Below are 19,480 nucleotides of genomic sequence, written 5' to 3'. Positions count from 1 at the left end.
AAATGGCCCAGCCTCCATACTCCCACCTGGATCTGCCACTGGATTTGGGTCACCCTGGGGCTGCACCGCCCTTGGTGAGGGACCCTCAGCACCCGAGGTGGCCGCAGACAGCCCTCCCAGCAGCTGGGGCATCCTCAAGGCGGATCTGGGTGGCACACCTGAATCCATCACAATACATTTCCTGGACACTTACACTACGTGAGCCCTGAGGTTCTTCTCACTCCCTCCTTCTCCCCTAATTTCTGCTGGATGGCGTGATAGGATTGGGGGTGCAAGCCGAGGCACAAGCACACGAAAACGACTAAGTTATGAAGCTGAATAAAACTTTTCTAAAATGTGCATCGTATGGAAAATTCAATCAGCCATAGTCGAGGAAACCCTGAATTATCTTCCTATACTTTAGAGAAAACATTACAAAATTAGTATCAATGAAGAGGCCGAGAATGCATTAAAAAATATGTACGTAAAAGGTGTGCCAGGAGATTAATAAAAATATTATATTTCCCTGGATTCTGTGACGTTTATGGTACTTCTAACTGTATGCTCACTTTTCTGCCTTCTTTTGTATTCGTAATTTGGCGGGGAGGTTCTTTCTTGGGCCCGGCTCTCGCTACCGCGCGGGGACCCGAGGCGGGCAGGGTTGGGGAGCCGGCTCAGGGCAGGGCCCGGGGCGACGACGGGGTGAGAGGCCGCCGCCACCCAGCGGCGAGCTCGGGCGCACGTCACCTGGACATCTCCACGCGCCACAGGGGAAGCAGTACGGACCTCCCAGGATCCCCCCGCAGCACTGTGGGGTAACAGGAACCCGGACAGCGGAACGGACGGACGGCCGCGCCCTTCCCCAGCGCATGCGCAGCGGCGCCCCCTCCCCCACTTAGAGCGGAGCGGACGCGGATGTATTTGAAAGGCCCAATCAGCGCCCAGCCCCTCCACGCCAGCCAATGGGCAGCCCGCGGGGCGGACGGGGGGCGGAGCCTCTATTTGAACCAGGACGCGGGCAAGGGGTCCCAGGACGCTTTCCCGCGGGTGTCGCGATTGCGGCCTACCGGCGCCATGGAAAGCGAGTTCCCAGGGGAGGACTCGCTGCTGCAGAAGCTCAGGGACAGCCACCACCGCTTCCAGAGGCACATGCAGCAGTTGCTAGAGAAGGTGAGGACCCCCACCGGCCCGCTGGGAGGGGCGGGGGGGCGTGAGGCCGGCGGGAAAGGGGAAAACGGGGCTGGGGACCGTGGTAAGAAGGGGAGCGGCGGGGAGGGGAGGTGGAGACCGGGGCGGGAGAGGTCTGGGAGGGGTAAGATGGGATCAGGGGCTGAGGGCAAGGAGAGAGGAAGAGGGGTCTAGGGTCCGGGGGCAGGTGAAGGAGTTGGGGAGTCTCCAGACTTCCAGCCTCGCGCGGGCGCCTCCGCAACCCCGGTCAGGGGTTCCTTGCAACCCTCAGACCTGATGGGACAGATTAAGAAGATTAAGGTGCACTTTTCTCTCCTGCAGTACAACCAGCCCTTCGAGGATGCCCCACTGGTGCAAATGTCCACGCTGACCTACACGACGCCCCAGGGTAGGGAGTCATTCCGCCCTCTGAATATTTTCCGTTAAGAATGTCAACATAAGAGTGTCTTCCTACAGTTTGAATGCTGTCCCTGCTCTCTTAATGAAAATACACTTAATAGGAACTAAAACACAACTAGTTCCCTTGACCCTATAAATTATTTAAATTACTTATTCCCAACAGAATTACTTATTAAAACAATTCTGAAGACAGAAGCATCCTGATTTAAAAAAAAAAAAAATGTCCCAGCTGGCCATTTAATAAACCATGTCAGCTTGGGCTGGTTGCTTTAATAGCCAGGCTATGTCTTAGTTTCTTCATCTGTAAAATAGGAAGATGATGACAATAATATCTACCTGGTGTGGAGATTGTGACAGTTCCATGAGAGTGCTTGTGAAGCTCTTGGAACAGTGCCCTGCACCAGTAAACACTGTTGACTCAGAGCAATAACTGTCCTTGAGGTTCTGAATACTTGGGCCTTGGCCTAAATCTAGGGAGAAGGAGCCATTCTGTTTCATAGGTGGTGTTGCAGACCGACTTAAATCTCATGGATTCTCTTTGGTTAAAGAGCTGGAGAAAGTTTGCACTGAGTGATGTCAGTTCTTCGCATTCAGCCTTATTACCAATTCATTATTACTGACAAAAGCAAATCTCAGATCCAGTTCTGCTGTGTGTTGGGTAGACAGGCACAAAAAACTTCATAAGAACTGCTCTTTAAATGAAGTCCTAGCTGCCTCCCTTCTTTGCTGACCCAGCGTTACCTTGGGTGAAAAGTTTCCTCAAGCAGTAACTAAGGGATTCCAACTGCAGATTCCTGTTACTCACTAGTCTGCCACAGGCAGTGACAACTAACCCTAGGGCAGGACATAGAGTTATGTAGGAATTGTTCCTACAAGCTTTGCTAAGAATGAGCAGAGTCTAAAATATTCTGGCCAGTTCACAGATCAAATACCACTAATTTCACCAGTGAAAACTCATTTCTGACCCCCATTTTGATGAGAACAATAATGAAAGCACCTACGCCTTGAGAGCGGTGACACTTTAGGGTGGAGAAGAGCATCTGGAAAGCTTGTTAAAACAACCCTGGGTCCCCAGACAGCGATGCTGATGCTGACTCTGCAGGCCTGCGAGAGAACAGGCTCCTAGCTGATGCCAGCACAGGCCCTGGACCTGTTGCTCAGCCTGAAGAGTGGCCCGTCTGATGAATGCCAGCTGACCACTCTTGTAGCGTGAATTCCCAGTGAGGGAACAGACTGGAACCAACACTCCCACACTGATAACGATGAAGGCAGCAGGAAAGGAACAGCGGTTCGTATATGTTGACAGCTAAGCACGTGCTTCTAAGAGTGTCATGGTTTTGATTCTGAACCCTGAGAGATAGGCACTGTTTTTGGAATCATCCTTGTTTCCTAGCAGGGGTCATAGCAGAAGAAACCTGTTCCTTGTCGCTTGGCTAAAGGGATAAAGCATGGGTTTGATTCCAAGCACGCATGCTCAAGCATCGTCCTGTTCTGGAGAGGCTGTGTGGCTTCGTGGTCAGGAGCACAGTCACTCCTGGGTTCACTATATGGCTCCTCCACATGGTCAAGTGGCCTGGGCTGGTTACTTGACCCTGCTATGTCTCCATCTGTGCAATGAACTTGGCGACTGCCTATGCTTAAGGGGTCAGGTAGGCGTCAATTCAAGTTACATGTAAGTGAGTTTTTAAGAAGATTAAGGTGCACTTGGAAGGGTTTAGAATAAAGCTTGAACATTGAAAGCACCCATGGGAGTTTTTGTTATTATCATCATTAACAATCATCTCAAGCCTCGAAACCCAGCCATCTCTTCTGATTAACTTGCACTGATCTGGGAGCAGATGAGGGTTTGGGAAGAGATTTAGAATCTTGCCCATGTTCTATAACTAGTAAATGGCGGGACTCCAGAACTCAGCGTCTCTCCCTGCCCAGTGCTTAGGGCTTGCTCTATATGCAAAATGCATAGATGGCCCCCAGAAAGCGCTTACTCTGTGCACCGGGTAGGGAGATGGCCCTCGAAAGCGCTCTCTCTCCCCCTCCAGGTAGTATGTAGATCGCCCTCTGTGCATCTGTCCAGAGGCCAGTACCTGATCTACACATGTTCCTTGTTCCCATTGCACATTGCGGCTTAATGACAGAATCTGACCAGCCGCTGCCCACCAGGTGGGAGAGATTTTCATTGACAATAGATTCTTGTCTAATCTTGATTTTTTTAAATAACCTTCAACCTCACAAAGATGGTAAATGACAGAAAGTTAGAAAAATGGCTCTGTTTTAATAACATGACTTTCTTTTGCCCGTCACTTTGGTTTTCTTTGAATGTAGATTAAACAAATTCGGTATTTAGGATTACATAAGTGATCATTTTTGTTTCATTTCTTTTTCTTAAGGACTGAAAGTTTGGGGTGGAAAACTAGTGAAGAAAAGAAACAAAGGACAAACCCAGGTATTCAGTGTCACATTTTATCGCCACGGTGCCTTGCGGGGGAGGGACGCTGACGTGAATAAAGGCGCAGGCAAGCTGTAACGGCACCGAGAGCTGGAGGCCACTGGGGGGCGCTTCCTCCAGTTTTCTCACCTTTACCACCCTGTTTTCCTATGTTTAAGGATTTACTCAGCAGCGTTTCTTCTGTGCAAGGAGAAGCTGTGTGATGCCTAAGCCCTTTCTGTTCCCTGCCCCGTCCCCGTCTCCTCCGCCTCAGGCCACGGGGCTCAGACAGCTGGACCCCACGTGCAAAGCCGAGCCAGCTTCAGCCACAGCTGCGAGCTTACTAGTTGGGTCCTCCCAGAAAACACCAAGTTTAGATCCTTCTGGGAAAGAAAAATGCCTCTTTTCTTCTTCTGAAAGGAGGAGGGCACCGTGTTCAGGATCAGGCTTCCTTCCGCCCATGTTGGGCTACCTGTCAAAACCCAGAGTTTATCTACGGGCACTGCAGCTGCGTGATCTGTCATGTCCGTGGCAGGTGCTGATACTGCAGCCTGCCTGCTGCGGAGTCTCGTGAGAGTGACCACTGCAGGGACATTGGGTATTCGCTTAGTCACCGCTTCTCAGCCGAGGAGCCTGTGCCCAAGAGTGAAAACCTCAGGGTTAGGGTTCCAACCCGATTATCAGCAGTTCTAAAGTCAGATTTCCTCCTGATTAATTACTTTAACTACACACATAACACGTTCAGTCATAGAAATGTTAGAAATACACATAACTACGTACTTAAAATTGGCCTGACTTCTCTAGATAGTCACTAATGATATTTTAGTGAAATGTGATTCCTTTTTATAATACACATATATAAGTACACACAATTACCTTCTTTTTTCCACTTAATATATGTTGTGAACGTTCCTTGTTCACTGTATAATTCGATCATTATTTTTTAACCGCTCTCTCGTTGGCAGGCATTTCGCTATTTTCACCTGTGTTATAAATCAGGATTTATACTTTTTCTGTAAAGGCCAGATGATAACTATTTTAGGCTTGCTGGCCATGTGGTCTCTGTCATAGCTACTCAGCTCTGTTGTAAGGGGAAGTCAGCCGTAGACTGTACATGAACTATTGGGCATGGTTGGGGACCCATAAAACTTTATAAGACCCCATTATAAATACTCCTCAGAAAATCATCCTGATCTCTTCCTAGTATTGATTTCACCCTTTTTTTTCAGAAGTGGGATTATTAGGTCAAAAGATATATATTCTTTCAATTATACTTATTAATTAGTGATACCCATCAATCAGACCAATGCTTGATGGTCCTGGTGACAAAATGTTGTCATCTGGACATTTATTTAAGGTTTTTGCTTAAAATGTGGGAATACCCCCATCTGGGGTCTACAAAATTTTAAACCCCTTTCCTGGGATTAGAAAGCTGGGCATGGTCCGTGGTGAGAGCTCGGACGTCTACACCCCCACTGACATTGTCCTGGCAAGTCCTGCCACAAAACAGCTCCGTAAGATGCACAGGCAGGATTCAGTTACCCAGTGTTCACGGGGAGCCCCGAAACCCCGAGACTCTTAGAGGCGACGCCTCTGAGCCATCCCTGCAGAAAGAGGCCTCATCACTTCTTCCTGTCCTCACGGGGCTGGGGTGGTTCCTGAAACATCTTAGCCTATCTGGTACCTTGAATTCTCGACTGTCACTTATGAGAGACCATCGATGGCATTCATTATGACTTCCCGCGAAGCCATGTGTAGATCAGGCCCTGGAGGGCAGTGGCATGGCCCCCTCCAGAGCGGCCGCTGACCACCCCTGCCCACAGGGTCACACCACCTGCTGGAGCTTATGGAGGAGTCGTCGACCCCACAACATTGAGATAAACACATTATCGTGGTCACACAAAGTCCCCCCAAGGCCTCTCGAACTTATGCATTCCACCTGCATAAGTTCGTTTTGGCTTTTCATTTGCCGTCACATGTGGGCCGAGTCAGCCCCTTGCACTTGCTCCTGACCCCCCACTTTCCCTGCTCCACCACTCACCATCCGAGTGGCCTTTGAAGTTGGACCCTGGCCATGAGCCGGGGAAGACCGATTCCTTTTCCCCGGGGAATCTCGGCCGTCTGCAAGGAGTTCTGAGGCCTTTATCCGGATGTCCAGGGAGAGGAGCCTCGTGTTAAAGTGGGGATTGTAGGCTTGGTACTTTACAGTGGCTCCGATGTATGTCCTGACTGAAACGAGCGTGTCTTTATCGCCTTCCGCACTTTGAGGACGCGAAGACTGTCGGCAGGAGAGAGGGCCCCGCGCAAGCCACAGCCCCAGGTCCCGAGCTGCCCGCGCCCTGCACGCGAGACCCGGGAGTGGGTGAGTGTCCCCTGGGCTAGAGAGAGAGAGGTCGGAAGGGACTGGGCCCAACATGTCTCCGTTACAACATTTAGAGTCTAGATGCCTCGCTGCGACTTTTTCTGTGGTCTGTTTTAAAAACCGAAACATCTTAAAGTGTCCTGTTGTTCCTTCTACGCTCCCAGACGGGCTGTCTTGCTCACAGTTACATCCATGACACTTAGCACATAAATGGTATCAAATATTCTAAAATATTGAATGCTTGGGCCTCATTCCCCCATAGCATTTTTTTAACTTTTTGCAAAAAAAAAATTAATCTCAAGAATTTAATTAGACGAAGTCGTGCCCTTGCGGGGTGGTGGCATGAACCCCCGACCCCGCAGCAGACCCTCCTGCCTCTGCAGTCCCTCGTCCTTGTTCCTTCTTGTTCCCATGGAGGCCTTCGCGGCCCCCGGAAAGCCTGGCCTTGGCCTCAGGAGCACTGTGCCCTGGGATTTTCCACCTCCCTCCCTCCTTCCTCCTCAGCCCCCTGTCGCCCACCTCCCTCCTTCGCAGGGCGCCCTTTCTCGAGAGTTGGCCTGAGCCCCTCACGCTGGCAGAACCCCAAACTCAGACCCCATCCGGCTGTGTCTGCTGCCTCACGGCCTCTCTCCTTGAGAACTTCGTCTAAACTGAAACAGCCACCCACAGAGCTGTCCTCGGCACGAGGCCCACCGCCGCCTTCCCTCTAGAATGAGCCAGAAAGCCAGCGTCCTCCTTATCTCGGTCCCTCCCTCGCTCCTCACATCCAGGACATCACTGCCCTGTGTCCTTTGTCTCCCACTGTCTCTCACGGCTCGGGGCCCCCGCTGCACCCCCACGGTGCCAGCTCCCGGCTCCCTCCGCCCCACTCACACCTTCCATCATCCACCTGGTCATGCCTCTCCCCTGTCCGAAGCACGGCAATGGCTTCCCATCGCTCTGGGTCAAAGCAGAGCCCGCGCCATGCCTGGCCTGCCCACCGTCTTCTCACTGCCCCCAGGAGGGCACCCCCCCAACCCCCAATCAGAGCCCCACTTTACCTAAGCTCTTTACATCCGGCCCTTCTCCTGGCGGCAGCGAAACAGCTGCGTGATCACAGACTTCGTAACGGGTCTTAAACACCCGTGTCCCGCTGGAACTGGCCTGTCCGGAGCCTTCGTCCACTCCGCCCAGCCCCTGGCCGGCGCTTCGCCTGCTCTGGGTCGTGTTCTAACAGGGAAACGGGTGGCCTTAGCGAAGATGTTTACTCACAGATGTCATTAGTCCCCTGGCATTAATCCACACGTTACCTCCATACACCTGTAGGTCCACAAATGTCCCAGATCACTTGAAGGAATTAGAAATGATTATCCACTGGCTAGTGTGGAAGTACTAGCCATCTCTGGCTATTCAAATTAATTGAAAATTAAATAAAGTTTTAAATTCAGCTCCCCAGCCTCACTAGCCACATTCCCAGTCTTCACCAGCCCCATGTGGCTAGTGGCTAACACGCTGGCCAGCAGGTGGAGAACTTTCACTGCAGAAAGTCCTGTCGATGCTGCTGGCCTACAGCGACTCAGCTTCGAGGACCGGCGGTCACTGGAAGAGGCAGAGGTGATGTAAAAGCTGCTTCTCTGCCACCGGAGGCAATTCCTATCCCGACTGGCTCTCTGCATTACCAGCGATCGGGAACAGTGACAGGCGGCCATGTCCTTACTGAAGGGAGCACACTTGAAGCAATGGGAAGCTTTACTGTAGAACGTACTCAAGTGACAGGAAAACCATCCTTGAGAGAAAAATGCAAGCTTTCTTAAAAATTCCGACTGAAATTTTCTTTTCTGCTGTTAGATTCGGAAAGCAGCGATGCTGGCTCAGCTTTGCCCCGGGAAGACCTGGGTGCCGGGACCTTCATGGTAAGGCTCGCCTTTTGTAATGGAGGGACAGTTGGGACCATGGTGCGAGTGCACGCCCTCGTCACCCCTGCCTTCCTGAAGTCCTCCGAGGCTCGCTTTTTGCCAATCCCACCCCTCACATCTCTGGTACCCCCCGCACCTGAGGATCCCCAAAGGCAGCCAGTCGCTCACCAGCCCAGCCCGCTTTACTGGACTGACACAGGTTGGATGATGCTCCCTGTGCAGAGAGAAAAGGCGGATGGTCCACCATGTGCCATTCGCCGTCATCGAGGACACAGTGTGGAAAGTTGGGTTCTAAGTCGGTCTTTCCCTGCGGAGGCCATGTCACGAGGAAGGTGTCCTGTGGAGCATTTCCGGCTGAGCCCTTAAAGCCCATTGGGTCCCGAGGTCACATACTCGGGCAGGCCGTTGTTCTGCGCCTGTCCGCGGTGGTCCCAGAAACCACCTGTCTCCTTACAGGATCTGCTCCTCCCCTTCCCTCTGCGTTGGGGTGGGCGATACACATGGGCCGCGGCCCACTGAGTGTCCTACCTGGCCCCTGCAGCAGGTGCTAGATGGCAGGAATGTGGTTTTTCTCTGCAACCGCTTTTTGTGCAGAGGTTTGCTCCTACACCCACGCGTGACTTCGAACGTCTCATCAGAGCAAGGTCGTGACGTGGGGAGGGAAGGGGTGCTTTCTGAAGTATTGCACAGAGGCGGTGGCGGCCAAGGGGAAGTAGGCGGTCCCATAGTTAGGAGCACATGGAACAGTGCGTGTCCGTGACCCCCCATCTGTGTCCCTGGTCCCTGCTTCTCCCCACTCAGATGCAGAGGGAGTAGACTAAGGCCCCCTGTCTCCGGTACGTGGCAGGTGAGGGATAGAGGCGCCCACTCCTGCCCCCCTGAGTTGGAACACTGACCTTATAAAGCATAGCGATTGGAGTCGGTTCTGGTGGGTGAGTCCTGGACTCACCAAAGAATGTTCAGATTGTTTTACATGTTTTTTTGTTGTACTAATAATGCTGTCGTAAACCTCTGCAGACCTGTATTTTTTTGTCGTTTTCCTTTTTGGTGGTCGTTACCGCTGGTAAATTCCCTAGAGTCAGATTCCTGGGTTTTCAGAGGGGCTGGACCACCCGGTACTGGTACCAGCAGGAAGGGCCTGAGGAACAGCATTTAAACATTTGCACCTTAATGAGCTTGCCAGTTCATTCCAGAATCCAAGAGCTCACCCATCCCCCAGAGCTGTCAGGAGTGCTGACTTGTCTTCTGTATCAGCCTGCAGTGCCTTGGAGTCCTTTGAAAGATGACTTAAGAAGGAAATATTTGACCCAAGTGGACTCACTGCTACAAGATAAAGGGTGTTCAGAGGTAATCTGTTTCCCCGAGTTTGTCTTACGTAATTAAACCATAAACTAGACACACCGAAAGACAGTGTGACCGTGGTTTCATGTCGCCAAGGGACAGCGTGACCGTGGTTCCATTCACTCTCCACGGAGCCTGTAAAGGGCATTCTGAGCCGTCGTTTCTAAACCAGTGCATCCACAAGCTCGCAGTCTCCTCTTCCCAAGTAAACGCTTAGGTCCACCAGGGCTGCGGGCTCACGGAATGGGCAGGCGCATCCTCCACTGCCCCTTGGGCTCTGGGGGGGCTCGCAGAAATCCAGGAGGGCCCTCCCCGCGGGTGGAGAGGTTTTAAGCTATGTGATTAGAGAAGGGATGGCTCCACCTGCCACCTTCCCTGAGCGACGGCGCTGGCATCGGGTGTAGGTCCCTGTCTCACCTGCCCCGCCGTCTCAGAGAAAGGCCTGTCTCTAAGGGCCAGAAGTGCCTGGACCCTAACGCGGCAGGCCGTGTGCTGATAGGCGGTGGCCATGTGGACAGCACTCCCTGATTTTACTAAGACACCTCTTCCTACCACTGCTGGAAGCCCGACAAGCCACAGTCGTCATGGCCACCCTTGTCAAGCTCAGATGAAGTCTCACACCTTCCTGCGGGTGTGACATCCTAGTTAGTGCGCCCAGAACCAACGTCTAACAACCCCTTCATTAAAGTCATTTGCTTTGATTTCAGTATGACAATCACAGAGATGGAAATGACACACGCGGGACCCCGGTCCCTTCGTCGGCCTCGCCTCCCAGGCCTGCCCTTGGTGAGTGTGACATGGAAACTGCGTGAACCGTTTACCGTCACCGTTGGTAGAGCCACACTGCCCCTCGGTACAGCCCCTCATGCTGGGCATACCCCTACATACCCGCACCTTACGGCGCCGTAAACTGTTAGACACACCTGCACATCGTAGGTAAATTACTCAGAGTTGAAAAACAAGCTGCTTTTTTTCCTCTGGGACCTTAGCCTGCTAATTTCTAATTAGCTCTTTATCCCAACTTACTATTTGGAAGGTTTTTGAATCTCCATACAATAAACATCCTTCACCTACATTCAGCAATCAACATCTGGTCACATTTGTTTAATCAACTCTCACATACACACACACGCACACGGTATCATATACATCATCCCTAAATTCTTCACAAGTACCTCCTAAGAACAGGGTGATTCTACATAACACCAGTAAACTTGGCACTTGCCAGAAATGTAACATCGACCCATACAGTTTCACCCACTTGTACCAGTGATGCCCGTTATAGAGCCTTTTCTGTTTGCTGAACCGGTTCAGGATCCACTTGGGTCCCACCCACTGCATTAGTTGTCTTCAGTCCAGGGGGCTCCCCGGCCTAGCTGCTGCCTATTTTCCAATGACAGTTGACTATATAGTTGGGATCCAATATTATATTCGTGTGGGTTGTACAGCATAGAGATTAGAGATCTATATAACTCAGAGTGATCACCTCCATCAGTCGAGTGCCTCTCTGCCCCCACATATTTATTACAATAGTATCGACTAGATTCCTTTTGCTGGACTTTGTATCTCCATGACTGTTCTGTAACTACCCATTTGTACTTCTCAATCCCTTTCTCCCTTTTCACCGACGGCGCCCCCCAACCCCACTCCCATCTGGTGACCCTCAAAATGTTCTCCTTGTTTGTTTCTGTGTTTCATTTGTTGATTTTGTTCTTTAGGTTCCACATGTACGTGAAATCACAGGGCCTTTGTCTTTCTCTGTCTGACTCACCCCACGCAGCACAAAGCCGTCTCAGTCCATCATGCACAACCTTTTTCCGTCCCTTTACTTTTGGCCAGTGTGTCTTTCGGTCTGAAGTGAGTCTCTCGTAGGCATCGAATGTAAGGGTCTTCTTTTCTTATCCATTCGGCCACCCTGTCTTTCGATTGGAGCACTTAATTCTTTTTCATTTGAAGAACTTGTCGATAGATACGTAGTTATTGCCATCCTTTATTCATATTTTCGATACCTATTTTTTCTTCTTAAAGCAGTCCCTCCAGCATTTCCTGTAACACTGGCTTCGTGGCGATGAAGCTAGTGTAGCTTTTTCTTGTCTGGGAAGCTGTTAATCTGTCTTCCGACTCTGAATAATATCTTTCCTGGATAAAGTAATGTTGGTTATAGATCCTGGGTTTTTATTGCTTTAAATATTTTGTGCCAAGCCATTCTGTCCCGCGAAGTTTCTTTTAAGAAATCAGCTGCCAGTCTTACGGAAGCTCCCTTGTAGATAACTAACTGCTTTTCTCCTGCTGCTTTTAAGACTCTCCGTCTTTCACCTTTGACATTTTAATTATGATGCGTCTTGGTGTGGGCCTCTTTGGGTTCATCTTGTTTGGGACTCGCCGAGCTTCCTGAGGTTGTATGTCTATTTCCTTCACCAGGTTAAGGAAGTTTTCATCATTATTTCTTCAAATAGATTTTCAACTTCTTTCTCTCTTTTCCCCTTCTGGTACCCCTGTGATATGGAATATTTAATACGCTCGATGTTGTCCCAGAGGCCCTTCCTTCCCCTTATTTGGGGGTCTATTCTTGTTGCTGCTCTGATTGGGTGTCCTCTGCTCTCGCATCCTCTATATTGCTGATTCAATCCTCCGCTTCATCCAGTCTATTGATTCCCTCCGATGTATTCTTCATCTCAGATAAGGTGTTCCTCATTTCTGACTGGTTCCCTTTGATAATTTCCATCTCCATTTTTGTTTTTTTAATCTCTTCGTTAAAGTTCTCACTGAGTTCATCTACTCTTCCCCTAAGTTTGTTGCGCACCCTCATAACCAGTGTTTTGAACTCCGCATCTGGTAGACGGCTTGCCTCCACCTTGTTTAGATCTTTTTCCTGGAGCTCTGTTCTGCTTTTTCACGTGAGACGTGCTTCTTTGTCTCCTCATTTTGGCTGCCATTCTGTATCTGTTTCGACATATTAGGTCGGGCTCCTAAGTCTCCCGGGCTTAGCAGCGTGGCTTTGTGGGGCCCAGTGGCACAGTCCTGAGAGGGGTCCAGCTTCAGGCCAAGTTTAGCCCCAGCCTGTGGCCCTCCAGGGACACCTGGTAAGAGTCAGCAAGCAATCCACAGATGGCTGCCACCTGGGGTGGGCTTCTAATTGCCTCAAGAGGCCACACCAGAAACGAGGCCAGCTGCCGCCAGTGTGGGGCTCGGCGCTGCTCAGCAGGGGGCACAGGGCACGATGAGGACACCACCAGATGTGGCTTGGGTGGGGCCGCAAGGTGGGAGCGGCGGAGTTTCAGGGAATCTTCCGGAGGGAGGGCACCGAGTCATGACTTGCCTGCGCTGCTGCCGGCAAAACCGGCCCGTTCTGGACCTGCCGTCCCTCCTGGTGTCTTCGCTGGCATTCCATGAAGAAGAGCCGCCGCCTCCTCCATCATACTTCCCTCCTTCCTTTATCCCCCGACCGCTTTTTTTTTTTTTTTTTGCTTTTTCTGCGTCAGTAACAACTCAGACTTTTTTAAAATTCATGTTAGGCTCTGCTGCCAGGTATTCAGTTTGTCCCAGATTTAGCCTGGAGGGGCCCCTTTCACGCCGGTGGCCGTGTCCTCTGACCTGTCCTCATTGGTTGCTAAGGACTTCGTCCCCCAGCCCCGATGCCGTAGCTGCCCTCCCCCTCTATAATGTATGCTCATTTGGTCCATCATGTAGCGCCAAATAATTTCAGGGTGAGGGCACCCGTGCCGACTGCGCGACAACCTGCCAAAGGGGTCTGCGATCTCCCGGCAGCTGTCTTTGTCTTCGGTGTCACACCACGGGGCCACGTTCGGAGTACGTGCTCAAAGTTACTTAGATTCTGTTTTCTCTTTCGGTTGTAATCAGTTTGATACACAGTTAGGGTCAAACTTTTCTGCCTCTGTTTACTTTTAGAAGAAGCCCCATCTTTGCTGGTTTTATTTTACTTTTTAATATATAAAACATTTAACATCACGCAAACACTAAAGCTGCATGAAGAGGACCCTCGTTGCTTCTCCACCTCTCCCTGTAGGCAAACGGTTTCATTTTCTGGTTTCTAATTAATCTTTGAAAAGGCCACCAAGTTCTAAACTATCACTTGGGGAAGGAAGACTCCTTTTGGGAAGGGTGGTGGCGGGTAGAAATTTAATTTTGTTAACTAAAAAGAAATTTCTGAGTGATATCTATTCCCAAATATTTATGAAGTTTTTCTTTTGTTTTTCTTCTTTATATTGCTTTAAAATACACACACATTGTCATGATCCAGCCTTCGGTCCCGTGATCTCTGCATATGCACCGTTTTAAGCGGTAACACACCTTAACTTTGTGTGTGTGTGTGTGTTTCTCCAGGGGACTGTGGCAGTGTCTCTGAAGAGAGTCCCGGTGGCCCATTTGAGCCAGCTGCATCTTCACGCCCCTGTTCAACAGACATGGCTATAGTGCCCAGAAATGCCAGCGTCACGTTACAAGCGACTGGTGGTGACAGCTTCTCAAGCAACCAGTCCTTTGCGGCCGACGACATCTGCAGCGCGACCATCAGCGACCTGTATGCGGGCATGCTGCACTCGATGAGCCGGCTGCTGGGCGCGAAGCCTGCGAGCATCATCTCCACCAAGACCTTCATCGTTCAGAACTGGACCTCGAGGAGGAGGCACAGGTGCCAGAGCAGGACGAACAGGACGCGTTGCAGAGGAGGCAGACAGGGAACGCACAGGAGTTCCCACCAGAGACTTTTGCCCTGTTTTGAGCCTGTGAAAGAGGTGGCAGTATTAAGAGATTGCCAGAACGTACGAGATAAGGCAGGATTAAAATTGGAAAAGGCTCGTCTTGAAGTGAACGCACCCCAAATCTGTAGATTACAGCCAAGTCGGAAGGAGCTGAAGGGAACACCGCAGAAGTGTGCTTCGTTGACTTACACAGACTCCATTACAATGCATCGTCTCGACCGGGAAAATAGATTAATGACATTACAGTGGTTAATTTCTCCCGTAAAAGTATTTTCCAGACGAAGAATACAGCAGGGCGACAGAGGGACTCATCATAGGGAGCTTGCCAACAGATTCGATCAGCTTTACCAGGAGTATTGCCCAAGCCCCAGGAAGCTGCCCTGCCTGCCCTTCCCCGGTTCCTCCAGGGTCCACGCGCACAGAGCCAGCCCGGGTGGCCCGTGGAGCTCAGAAACCCACAGGCCGAGACCTTTCAGCAGAGCGAAAGGTAAGAGTTTAAATGAGGCTTTTGAAAACCTGGGCAAACGAGCCGTTGAAGCGGGAACATGCCTGGCAAAGAGCAATTCCTTCCCATCGCTTCTCAAGGCCGATCCCGCACAGAACCCAGGCAGTTCTGAGCGGACAGCTGATCTTTCCCAAAGAAATAATCTTGGAATATTGAGAAAGTCAGTGGTACTCAGCGAAGCTCTTTCGGTACCTGGAGTGCGACCTCTAAGCTGTGCGAGAGATCGTTACGACGAAATTAAAGAGAAATTTGACAAGCTTCATCAGCAGTATTGCCGAAGATCGCCTCAGCGGACAAAGACGCCTTTATGTTCTGGAGCATCTCCAGATAAAGCAAGCGTGGAAGTTCAGGACCAAAAAGAAGCCTCCTTAGGAAAATTAAATCTGGTCTCTGGCTTCCAAGGTCCCCAAAAGTTGTCATCGTCACCCCTCTGGAGCATAAAGCATTCACTGGGCTCCAGCACTATTGTTCATCCGTCAGCATGCTTGGCTCTCACTGCCAGGAGGGGTCCTCAGCCCCTTGTGAAAAGACGCCGCCTCTCAGACCCTCAGGTGTGTGGCAGGTGGGCTGAGGCCCAGGGTTCCTCCCACATGGCGGGCAGAGCCACCCGGAGGCCAGGGGACGAGGTCGGCTCTTTACAGCTGGACTAGGAAAAGAAGGTGAGTCTGTCTGACAGCAAGATCCTTCTGTCCATGTTTGTTTTCTAAACTATCTCCCCAATCTAGTTCCTTTACGTCAAGCTCACGTTCACGGGGAGATGCTTCAAGGTGGAGCTGAACCCGTTCCCAGGGGAAAAGCCGCCCACGTTTTCTGTTGGAATTGCATCTAGGGGGCTTTTCTGAGAAGCGCTTCGCACGCACGCGCTATCCGTCTTTGTCACTGTCGTTTCCAGACCCTTCATCCTACCTTTGGAAAATGGCTGTCGTCAGGCGAAACGATGGTCCGTCTACTTCTGGACGGACGTCCTAGTGGGGACGGCGGAGCTGGCCCAGCCCGCCCGTAACCTCGGTGCCGCGGGCCTTGCAGGCCGCCTGGCCCAGCCGCCCGCCCGCGCGGTGCGGTCGGTGCAGACCACCGACGCTACGGTCTCCGTGCGCTGGCGCTGTTTTATTTTCTCCCGAGACCAGGTGGGGTCGTGCGGGTCGCTGGACTTTTTCGCATAAGCGCCAGATTTCCGAGCCGAGACTTGGATGGTGTGGCTGCTCCGAGGGACACGCGCCTCTCCGCCCGCCGTCTGGCTTGGCCGGTTGGGGTTTTGTGCGTGGGGTGGCGATGGGGGCGGCGGGGGCAGGTGAGGCAGCCCCAACCGCTGCGTGGACCCCGTCAGCCCTAAGCGTCCCGCTCCCGTTTTCCCGCCTTTGCCCGCGCGTCCTGTGACGCCGCCTCAGCAGGGTGCACGTCCTCTCAGAGGCGAGCCCCTCCCGCCTCTGCCCGCTGGTGCTCCTCGGGGTGCTCCTCGGGGTGCTCCTCGGCGCCCAGCGCAGGTCGCTCTCGCTCTGTCGCCGGCTCACCCCGGGCCACACGGAGCAGAGAACCCCGCGGGGCCCAGCGAGGCCGGGGTGCTGAGCCGAGCACGTTCCTGGAAGCCGAGGACCGAGACGGTGGCCCCGAGGGGCCCTCCCAGCGCCCCTGGAACTTAACACCCCGCCACTGGAGGCCTGCAGTTTCATCTTAAATCCCAATATAAACATATTTAATCATTTTCCTTTACCCCCCCCCTTCCCCCCGCCCTTCTTTCTCTACTTAAATTATAAGTTTCTTGAGGAAAGGGACCAAATCTCCCAGGACTACGGAGGACTTTCAGTGGCTAACATCTGACGCTTTCTTGTGCATCAGGCCACAGTGAACCTTTTTCGCACCTTCCTTTCTTGATTCCCCCACGAACCCTTTGATTACGTAGGTTCTGCCTCTTCTTTTTTACACATAAGGGTGCGGCTTAGGTCTTACAACTGCCGAACCCACACGGGCAGCGCATGGCCGGGCCGGGGTCGGAAACCCCATCCGCATGACCGCCAGGTGGCGCTGCTGGCGAGGGGGTCGCCATCAGGGGGTTGTGGTTTGGGGGGGTGGGGAGGACCGCATTCCTTAGGGTATCGAGCACGGTGGCGTTGTCTATAATGGACACTATTTGAATCAGTTCAGCTTTTTTGGCGGCTGGCATTGGGAATTCTAGTGGAATTTTACGGAAATCCTTTTGTTTGTCTTCTTTTTTTCCAGAAGGAAGAACACATCTTTCAGAATGGAAGAGAAAAGTGATTTTGTGTTAGAAAACTCGAAGCTGGAAATCTGTAACAAGTTATTTTAGAGTATCGTCCCTCTTCCCCCTTAATCCGTGCGTGTGTGATTCTCAAGAATATTTTAGAACTTGCTTCAGTTATCTGCCCTTAAAAGCAAATTTCAGTGAAATTGGCTTCATTGAGATAACTGAGTTCTTGGTATAGAAATTATTGGAATAAAGTTGCTTGATTAAAATAATTAATGTTATACATTATAGGGTTATTATTGTGTTTTCTTTGCTAAATTTAGACATGCCAACAGAATTCTCTCCTGTATTTCCTATTTCCTTAGAGAAATTGTTTGCTATGAAACCTAACTTTAGATCCTGGATACAGTGATCCTTGAAGGAAAATCCAGCTGCTTAGTCTTTTTAAATTCAGACCCGTGGGACTTGGTTTAGGACCTTCCAAATCAGGAGGAAGCAAACTGAAACATAATTCACCCATAAAAAGTAATTTTTTTTTGTTTTTAGGTAAAAACATGCTGTGTTTAAAACAGTCCTCTGATGATCCCAGAGTACTCTTGCAGCCACACAGCGTCCATGACATCTCATGGCTTTTATTGGAGCTATTTATAATAGGATATCACGGCGACTTTTTTAATAAAATAATTTTAAATATTCAGAACACGGTGACCAAACCCACGTTGAGTGGTTGTTAAAATATTGCCGTGTGTTATGGATTCTTTATTTTAAATACGAGTTTAGAGAGAAGATTAAATTACACGTCTTCCTTCCCATCCCCTTCCTAGGCTGTCCCCCTCCTGATACTAATGTGAACCCTCTTCCACCCACGTCTTTATGCTGGGACCGCGTGACCGGTATGTCTTAGCTGAGGCTACCTAACAAAATACCAGACTGGGTGGTTTAAACAACAGACACTGATTTCTCACAGAGACCAGGGTGCCAGCGTGGTCAGGTTCTGGGGAGGACGCCTCCTGGCCTGCAGACAGTGCGTTTTCTCTGTCCTTACATGGCAGAGAGCGGGCACTGTCTGGTGTCTATAAGGGCACCCTAATCCTACCCTAAAGCTCCCATCTCAGATACCATCACGAAAAGGTCAGGGGTCTTATATGAGAACTTGGGCAGACACGTTCAGTCCAGACCCCTACGAATCAGGAAGAAAGGCTGGCCGGGGACTGTGGGCTCAGGCTTGGCCAAGGCCGGAGTGGCCTCTGCAATTCTAGACCTTGCCCTCCTGCCTGTAGCTTCCTTAAAGCATAACCCATCCTTTCCTCCATCAGGATAACTATTATTCTTGCCCCAAACTGCCTGAGCCTGGCCCTGCCCCCAACTCCTTACCCCGCAGGCCTGGGCTGAGGCCTAGCTGCCAGGGAGACTGAAAGTTCGGGTGTTTGATGTCCAGTGACCAAGCGGAGGAAGGCGAGGCAGAAGGGACTGGCCACTTTATAGGATCTGCCAATACGGGACCTCGTAAACTACATATGGAACGGTGCCCTTCAATGCGCATCGCACTCGGCTGGGAGACACCTTTTCCTTTAAGAGTGGGGTTCCTGGCGGGCAGAGACGGGACAGCAGCCTGGCTCCCCTCCGCCTGGCACGGCCATCAGCATGGATGTGACTGCAAGGCAGTGAAGACAAAGGTGGATTCCGATGCTCTGGGCTGAGGGGACGTCTGACATTTGCACACCCCCCAAGGGAAAGCGGGAAAGACACGGCCCTATTGGGACAAGTCTCCCGGTGCCCCACTGTCTCAGCTCTGGGGTGTCGTCACCTTACAGTTAGGAATCTGCACTCGTAATGGCAATGGAGGTTTATTTCAATGGGGAGGAAGGAAGGAAGGGACACCGATTATTCATAACTATGCCTTTCTTACAAACTAAATCTAAAATGGTCTGCGTCGCTGTGGTCGGGTGGGCACCGAGGAGGCCGTTTGCATTTCACACTGGGGCCGCCTAGGAGAGTCCTTCGTTTGAAGCCAAAAGCTGGTGGGGACTGCAGGTATCCAAGATTCTGAGAGTCTCCAGGGCCGCCCTCCGCACCCCAGGATCCGAGTCCAGCTGTAGCTCCTGGAGAGCTGAGAGTGAGCACAAACAGGAGCGGGTTGGGACCCTAAGGTCAGGCTGCGCCCTCTGCCCCGTGCACGTGCCCACGGAGGCCCCGGGTGCCCCTGGGGGGCTGGCCTGGCTGCAGACGGGAGTCAGGAGAGGGCGGGGGGAGCTGCGTCTTCACACACATCTCCCACCTCTCGGGGCTCCCCCAGCTTCGCTAACCGGGACAGAAGGACCGCCTAGAAGCCTCTCACCATGCGGATCGGAGGAAGGAAGCAGGGCAGAAGCATTTCATAAATGTTTGTGAAGGGGGCGCGGTAAGCAGCCCAGCGGACTCCCACTGACTCCCACCTTTGAAGAGCTGAAAGCCCCCCACGG

The 19,480-nt window shown here is 51.6% G+C and overlaps 3 protein-coding genes across 4 annotated transcripts in view; 1 reads left to right on the top strand and 2 right to left on the bottom strand.

The window, feature by feature from the left end:
- The window catches only part of TRPM8 (transient receptor potential cation channel subfamily M member 8), a 117,465-nt gene extending 116,584 nt beyond the window's left edge, over positions 1-881 (bottom strand). The window contains exon 1 of the mRNA XM_039859946.1: positions 549-881. The gene's annotated coding sequence lies outside the window, so the exon portion shown is untranslated. The remainder of the gene's footprint in view (positions 1-548) is intronic.
- On the top strand, positions 880-17,306 carry HJURP (Holliday junction recognition protein). Of its 2 annotated transcripts, XM_039859947.1 has the most exons (9): positions 880-1,149; positions 1,489-1,555; positions 3,954-4,009; positions 6,260-6,353; positions 8,181-8,245; positions 9,503-9,595; positions 10,297-10,375; positions 13,934-15,474; positions 17,033-17,306. In XM_039859947.1, exons 1-8 carry the CDS (start codon positions 895-897, stop codon positions 15,463-15,465), a joined length of 2,241 nt encoding a protein of 746 aa, XP_039715881.1. In that variant the 5' UTR covers positions 880-894; the 3' UTR covers positions 15,466-15,474; positions 17,033-17,306. The 2 variants fall into 2 exon arrangements, with proteins under 2 accessions (XP_039715881.1, XP_039715882.1); XM_039859948.1 differs by lacking the exon at positions 1,489-1,555 and having other exon boundaries at positions 927-1,149.
- A 1,563-nt stretch (positions 17,307-18,869) lies between these two features.
- Positions 18,870-19,480, bottom strand: part of MROH2A (maestro heat like repeat family member 2A) — a gene marked incomplete at its 5' end in the record, with an annotated part of 30,069 nt that continues 29,458 nt past the window's right edge. Inside the window, one exon of the mRNA XM_039859945.1 lies at positions 18,870-19,238. Coding sequence (XP_039715879.1) covers positions 19,007-19,238 — 232 coding nt within the window. The remainder of the gene's footprint in view (positions 19,239-19,480) is intronic.

The sequence above is a fragment of the Pteropus medius genome, unplaced genomic scaffold, assembly GCF_902729225.1.
Source record: "Pteropus medius unplaced genomic scaffold, Ma_sr-lr_union100, whole genome shotgun sequence".
NCBI lineage: Eukaryota > Metazoa > Chordata > Mammalia > Chiroptera > Pteropodidae > Pteropus > Pteropus medius.
The sequence above is the reverse complement of the archived record's forward strand: the minus strand, read 5'-3'. Positions and strand labels throughout refer to the sequence as shown.